At 42.3% G+C, this 8072-nt stretch overlaps 1 protein-coding gene across 1 annotated transcript in view; it reads left to right on the top strand.

The window, feature by feature from the left end:
* Nucleotides 1-6998: 6998 nt before the first annotated feature.
* The window catches only part of kcnh7 (potassium channel, voltage gated eag related subfamily H, member 7), a 67932-nt gene continuing 66858 nt past the window's right edge, over nucleotides 6999-8072 (top strand). The window contains exon 1 of the mRNA XM_046053589.1: nucleotides 6999-7991. Within this exon, the coding sequence (XP_045909545.1) occupies nucleotides 7916-7991 (76 nt within the window). The 5' untranslated portion in view covers nucleotides 6999-7915. The remainder of the gene's footprint in view (nucleotides 7992-8072) is intronic.

Genomic DNA, 8072 nt, shown 5'->3' with positions numbered 1-8072 from the left:
TGTGGACGGGGCCCTCTGTGAAACAAGTCCAGGACAAAGTTGGATGGGTGACTGCAGCGAAAACAAAAAGTCTAACCGGCAGTTTTGGATAACCTTGATTGCCTTCATCATCTGTTCCTGCCTTTCTTTATGTCCACTTTGGCTACCTCATTTTTAGAGACTTTTCTATTCTGCATTTGTAATCATTTAGCTGTAATCTGTGATGGTCAGCCTTCTCCTATACTCCTTTCCTGGCTCCCAGCCAGAGAGGAGACCAGGGGCCAACAATAACAAGAACGAGCAGAAATAAACAGAGAGAGAATAGAGAAACCATGGGGGTCATTCCTGGATGTAGGCAGCCATTTGCCCTGGAATGATCTGTGGATTAGGGGCCAAGGCCTGGCTGCACGATCTAAATTGCTCCACATACTGAACAGATTAAGCTAAAAATGAATGGACCAACCGAGCTGTTAGAGTCAGGCTTATGGGGGGATATTCTCCTTTCAAAAACACTCCCAGCAGCAAGGAGGCTAAAGGCCAATGCCAGTTGGGAGATTAACATAGAGAGGAATTTCTTTTCTCACAGAGCTATGCACTGACAGGACTTGCATGGGTATACTCACTCACTGATGCAACTGATTTAGCGTAATTATCATAGCCATTATCACTATCAAGATAAACCAGCATTATAAAGCTCGATGCTACTGTCAACATGATTATGCTTATTATCATCATTACCACTTTAATCATCACCATCATCGTCGGCAGTCTAATTTCATGACCACCTCGACAGTATCGGCAGCCCCATTTTTGCTCCGGGGATGGCAATGTTGGTAGGTCTGTTGGTCCACCGCTTCAGTGCGGACTGAACTGTCTCAACAACTATTGGGTGGATTGCCATGACATTTTGTACAGACGTTCATGCCCAATCCTATTGACTCTGGTGATCCTCTGACTTTTCCTTTAGTGAAATGATTCAAGTTGATATTTTTGGTTCTCAGTGAAACATCTCGACAAGTATTGGATGAGTTGCCACGTTGTCCCTGACTTTCCATCTAGTGCCACCATCAGGTCAAAGTGTTCACGTATCCAGTGAAATATCTGTACATCTAATAGATGGATTGACACCAAATGTTGTACAGACTTTCATGATCCCCAGAGGATGAATCCCAATGACCCTTTCATCCCCTAACGTGTCCTCTGGCGCTACCATGAGGTTCACATTTGTGGTTTTGGATGAAATGTCAAAAGCTATTGGATGGACAAGCTTTTCCCACCAAAACAAAACTTTGCTCATTTTCCAAAATCACTTACGGATAGCCAACTTCAGTAACTTTGTGAGTCACCATGTTCATTACTTATTTCCTCCATAAACAGTTATCATTGTCATCTGTGCTACTTGCATTTTTGTATTTGGGTGTTTTCTCTATTTGCAGCAATTGTTTCTAAATATGTTGTCAAATTAGTAAAGATGTTTTCTTAATTTGCTTGTGTTTTGTCAGTTTGCATGTGTTTTCCTAAGCTGCAGTGTGTTGATCCTCAGAGCCATTGTAAAACTCTTTATAGGACAATTATGAGGTGAAAACAAGCACCATAATGCATTAGAAAGGTTTTAACAGTCTCTAGTCTCTCATTCTGTTTGGAGCCTCAGGAAGAGCGGTTGATTTTGTTCAGAAAACAGAAATGGGCATCACTACCATCGCATGAGTAACACTACATGATGCTAAGACTACAAAGCATAAGAAATACAATTGTGTTTATAGCTACATATTCTATTTTCCTTTGCCTCACTGTATCCCTACACTTTGCTCATACTATGGCAAATATGTAATATAATATAATAATATTATATATTAATATTAATATAATGTTCTTGCATTAATAAATGTGTGTGTTGGCTCTAGACTGGTGAAACCTGTCTCTCAAAAAGGGTTTCTGTTGGACACTGCTATGCAGTCAAGAGATAACAAGATGCCCCATATACATACAAATATGCCTCAACTCACATCCACACCTACTACTCATTCCTGTCTGTACTCGTGAATGAGCTGATGTTGAGTGGATTAGGCCGCGCGGGGTTTATTTAATGACAACTGCACAGGCTACAGTACACTGAGCCTCTCTCATGGGCTGAGGTCAGAGAAAATGCCTCATAGTAATAGAGATCCTTTACAACCACCGGGGGAAATCACTGCTGGTTTGTTGGCAACCGATGTAATTAACCATGTTAGCTTTCTTACACTCACAAAATCTGGAGCATAAACCCCTTGTAGGTCCTAACATTTAAATCCTGTGTCACATAAAGTGGACAGGGACTATTTGACAGCGACAGCATGCCTAAATTCTGCATGACAAAGCCGATTTTGAATGATTTAGCGCTGACAGTGGAGGAGGAAAGGAGTCAGAGATTCACATCACAGGAGCTTGCTCTTAGACAGTTCAGCAGGATGGATGTTCGCAGTCGAGGGGGTTTAAACTCAGGTTGAAGGACAGTCTCACTATTCACGCCTTCTGTATCACTGGATCACTCTACCACATGCAATGCAGAATCTGGACCTCTTTGCTACATAGGTGACAGCCTGTCGGGAGCTTGTAGTGTTCGGTATTAGTCTATCTAATTAGCAGGGCCCAGGGCAAGGTCACACTCTACAGTAATAACATTTTTTTCTTTCGCCAATACATCATAATGATGATGATGATCCCGTAGGGCAAAGTTGTAATCATTCACCTGCTGACTCAGCTCTAATTATACAGTGGAGGTTTCAGCTCTGTCTTTTATCAACTTAGGCATGTCTTACCAAAACCCAGAGAATAACATCCATCCTTGCTCAAACAAAGCCTTTGCTTGAGACAGATTGTATAGTTTTTGGCTTTTGAGGCTGAGTCACAAGAAGCATTTAAAATTGTAAAAGTACTTTTACAGATTTGCTGCGATAAGTAAATCTGCTAACTCAACTTGATTTGAAATTTTAAATGCAAATATACACCGTTGACCAACAGACTATCTATACAGTGCTGATGTTTGCCTACTCTTCTACAACCACATGTAAAGATTTTATCCTCGCATTTTGTGTCTATAAAGTGAAGCTTTATTATTACAGTTGCAGAACACAATCACTGGATAGATTCATTTGACCATAAAATTGATGGAAAAAGTGAGTCTCCTGACAGACAATATTTTCTGAGGGGGCAAAGGGTCTTAATATTTTAGTCTGATAGAAATGATCACTTGGTTGCACTTCATGGAATACAGCTGAGCTCATAACCACAACAATTATCTCGTCTGATATATTCTCAAACCCTCTAGCTTTACTTCAGAATTCCCTCGTGTATTTCCACTATGAACCACATCCCTCTTGCATTGTTAAATTTCCACTTAATTATTCATTACACCTTTAACAGCATCTTAGGGATAAAACTTAATTTCCTTCTCTTACCATGACTCATAAACCTGCTCTGTATGATGCAGTCTCATAAAGGGCATAAACAGATATGTGATGTTCCAGATAAATGGAGAGTAAATACAGTCTTATCTATTTATAGCTATCAGTTCCCATAAAACACAGAGCCTCCTTGTCAATAGCATCTGGTAAGAGATATTCAAGGAGCACTTGGAAATAAGAAGATGTGAGCACACTGGTTTTACTGTCACTTCTCAAATATCCCAAAATGAACCCCTAATAAACTTGCAGTTTATAAAGTTAATGTTTTAATGTTTATATATGCAGGGTGAAACCCAATCATTAACTGAAACAGAAACAGCTGTGTAGGAGGAAAACAACTGGGTGTGGAACAGCCAAACTCAGCTAACAAGGTGAGGTTGAGACAGTTTTCTGTCAAAAGTCATACACCATAGCAAGACTGAGTAAAGCAACAAGACACGAGGTAGTTATTCTGCATCAGCAAGGTCTCTCACAGGCAGACAGTTGTTTCAAGATGTGCTGTCCAAGCTCTTTTGAAGAAGCTAAAATAAACGTGCAACGCTGAGGACCGTAGATGCAGCATTTGGCCAAAGAAACTTACCTCAGCTGATAAAAGACACATCATGCTTACTTCCCTTCACTATGGAAAGCTCAAAACTGGCAGAAAACACTGGAACCCTGATACACCCATCTGGTCTGGTCAGAAGTGGCCATTATGGAAGACTTGCAGCCAAAAAGCCAAACCTCCAACATGGAAACAAGGCCGAGTAACTATGCACAAAAACACAGGAACTAGTGTGCAGAAAAATGGCAGCACATGGTCTGGACTGATGAGTCAAAATTTTGAATATCTGGCGAGCAGTACAAGAATGAGTGTCTGCAGGCAAGAGTGAAGCACTGTGGAGGTTCTTTGCAAGTTTGGGGCTGCATTTCTGCAAACGATTGTTAGGGATTTGGTCAGAATGAATGTTCTCCTCGATGTTGAGTATAGGCAGATACTTATCCATCAAGCAATACCATCATGGAGGCATCTGATTGGTCCCAAATTTATTCTGCAGTATAAAAATGACCACAAACATACAGCAAAAGTCATAAGAAACTATCTTCAGCATAAAGAAGAACAAGAAGTCCTGGCCCCCACAGAGCCCCGATCTCATCATCGAGTCCATCTGGGATTACATGAAGAGGGTGAAGCAACTGAGGGTGCCTAAATCCACAGAGGGACCGTGGGCAGGTCTCCAAGATGTTTGGGCAAACCTACCTGCAGAGTTCCATCAAAAACTGTATACCTAGAAGAATTGGTAATGTTTTGAAGTCCATGACCATGGTGGTCACACCAAATATTGATTTGATTTAGATTTCTCTTCTGTTCACTCACTTTGCATTTTGTGAACTTCAAGAGCATTCTTACTTTACAGCATTTTCCCACACCCACAGTACTGTACATATTTATTAATATTGTTCACCATTGTAATTTAGCATGATAGCCTGATGACTGATGGGAATGTGATACATTTCAGGTGTTTGGTCCCAACCTAGATCTCAATTCTCAGACAACAAATGTTAGAGTCTACAGCTATGCTAGTCGCTGTGATCTGAGCTGATAACTGAGCTACATGCAAACTTCAGTATGCTAACATGCTAACAATAGCAATGTTAACATGCTGTTGTTCAGCAGGTAATGTTAATCATCTTAGTTTAGTGTGTTAGCATACTAGCAACCCTCCTAACATAACTTTGGAGGTAAACACAAAGGACAGCTGAGGCTGATTGAAATGACCTTAGTTTTCCAAGTATTTGGTGATAAATCAAAAGTATTGGACAAAGTAACATTCTGACCTGAGGATGGCGCTAGATAGGTCAGGGGGTCATCAAAAAGATTGCAATTAATTCAGAAGGGGATATAAAGGTGTATAGAAAATTTCAATCCCTCCATTAGCTGTTGAGACATTTCACTCGAATCCACAAACATCACAGGAGAATCAAAGGGTTGAGCCCCGGGAGCTGTCCACCGTGCTGAAATGGACCTGTAGGTTGTAGCGTTCTGTAGCTTCAATGTGGCCTTTGGCCCCAAGGCAATAATGTGTTTGTTTCCCCAGTTTCCCAAAGGTTTTATGTTGTAACTAATAATACTAAAATTGAGGTCTGGGTAGAGTGAGCTTTTCAGAGCAAACATATTTCTTTTAGATGACATTTGAAATTGTCTGTGGGAAGGTTTTGTATGTCTTGTAGAAGAGGAGATTCTGTATAAAGAAACTGATTGTAATGTGTGTATGCAGGCGCTACATAGTTCCTGGATAATGTTCTCCTCTGTGTAAAAATGGTGTTCGTCACTACCAGCTGTCCATTCCCTGAGCAAAATATGAGGTAAAACACAATTAATTAATGTTGTCACTCCCTTTAATGCGAATATGACTCAAGGGCAAGCCTACCCTTTACTGTTTCACCGCTGTGAGTCAGTGAGTCGTGCTTGCTGTGTGACAGAGACAGAGAGAGAGAAGAGTGGAGGAAATGAAAGAGAGAGAGAAAAAAGATTTGTGTTGTGGATTAACTTGTTTTATGGATCCAAATATCATTACACTGTTAACTGTGATGATAAATTGTATGTGGGCAACAAGATGCAGAGTAGTACTGATAAATGTGCTAAAGCAGCCAATAGAATCTAAAAGGCAGTCCGCACACCACAGCCGCAAGCTGTTGGTGCATGCCAAGGAGAAAAAAGTGCTGAACAAAGGCTGCCTTCACATGGAGTCTACTGTCCTCATTGTTAAAACAAAAGGTCTTAAAAAGCAGCATATGCCACTTGCTGGTGTAAGACCAGGACAAATGTTCCACCAGAATCTGGGTGCGTTTGTTTGCATGCGTGTGTCGTGACACACTTGGGAGGGAAATACACTGAATGTGTACTTTCTTATTGTATATCTGTGTTGCATTTCTATGTTCAGGACCCTGGGAAAACAAGAGGCACACCCATGTGGATCCTTAAATAAAAGCATGAACAATGAATGGTTTAATGCTCTTTGATTTAATGCAATTTCCCAACAGGAATCCAGAAAATATCCAGCTGTTGAAAGTACATTTACTCAAGTACTGCACAACTTTGAGTTACGTGTACTATTTTATACTCCTACCCCAGTACATCTCAGAGGGATATAGGTCTATTGATCTTTTAGTTTATATTTGCTTTAGGTACGTGGAGGGATTTTACATACAAAACATATGATCGACTTATAGAAAATATGCGTTTTTAAAGAACAGGATAGAAAGTAAAAGTAAAATTAGCCCGTCCTCGACCAGCTGTCCTATGTCCTGCTGAAGTGTCCTCGAGCAGGACGCTGAGCCGATCCCCTGACTTCTCACTCCATATTTAAGCCGCTTACAAAATGTTGTACTGATACACTTAGCGGGAGGAGAAGTGAAAAGCCTCGACAGCACCATGGCCAGCGCCTGCTCGTGCGGCAGCGGGCCTCTTTTCCTCCGAGGCGGTGGAGCTCTGTCACATTTCATGCACTCAACGTTGTGCAACGCGAGGCATAAACTCGAGGCTAAAGAGGACATTTAAAACACGGCCGTCCAAGCGGATCGTGGCCAAGGGGCTCCCCGTTAATGAGATATGCGATACACCTGCGTTCGCTGCCCTGACGTCAGCACTATTGGGGCTCGTGACTCAGAGAAAAGTCACCGGTGTGCCAAAAGCAACCCCCTCTTTTATCTCAAAAGTAATGTTTCATTACTCGCCGTCTTGGTTTACAGCCTTTTTGTTATGTCAGGCGCATCATAGAACCAAAGTCTCGAGTTTTAAACGCTATAGGCTACAGATAGGGTCGGAAATGAACGGAGGGAACAGGAAATCTATTGATAATTCGACTAAGTCTGACACCATAAACCAGAAGGCAATTACAAATCGTTTACGCTGCTTACTACACGCCCTCTCATGAAACAAAACGGAGTAATCATCGCTGTAACGCGTTAGAGTAATCTCCGTTACCAGCCCTGCCTCTTCTATCTCTCCGCTTTGTCTACGCATCCATGTGGGTTTTTCCCTTCGCAGTGTTGGTGTTGCGCCTCTCCGGTCTGTCATCCTCTCAACCATTGGTCTCGGAGACCATCAGTCTTCCCTTCACAACAATAGAGCTGCGCGCGCGCGTACATGCACTCACGCGCCGGCACTAAACGCGCACAGTGCTTTCAAGGAGCGACGGTGAAATGTTGGTAAAACTGCGGTTTACCGACTCCTTTCTTTTCTGCTTCACCTCGGCTAAGAGTGCTGGGAAGCCTCTGCGATGCGTTCAAGCGCGCACGCAACGGAGTTGAAATAAGGGAAGCACGAGGAGCTGGGGGAAAAAAACGGAGGGGGGAGATTTTCTCACGAGGATGACTGACTGGTGACAAAGGAAACGGGGAGCCTCTCTGGCTTCGGTTGTCACCCGCTAGAACTTGAAGGAAGGCGTTTGGGGGGACCGGCTTGCTCTCAAAGATTTTTTTTTTATCAAAATTATTTTTGGAAGGGAACCATGCCTGTCCGGAGGGGTCATGTTGCGCCTCAAAACACATTTTTGGGAGTAATTATTCGGAAATTCGAAGGACAAAGTGAGTACCTTTCCCTGGTGTCCAGTGCTGTGTGGGTGCGTTGTGTTGTGCTGCCTGCCTTTTGTGTTTGTCCTGCTGCAT

The sequence above is a fragment of the Micropterus dolomieu genome, linkage group LG01 (assembly GCF_021292245.1).
Source record: "Micropterus dolomieu isolate WLL.071019.BEF.003 ecotype Adirondacks linkage group LG01, ASM2129224v1, whole genome shotgun sequence".
Taxonomy (NCBI): domain Eukaryota; kingdom Metazoa; phylum Chordata; class Actinopteri; order Centrarchiformes; family Centrarchidae; genus Micropterus; species Micropterus dolomieu.
This window is presented reverse-complemented; position numbering and strand designations above follow the sequence as displayed.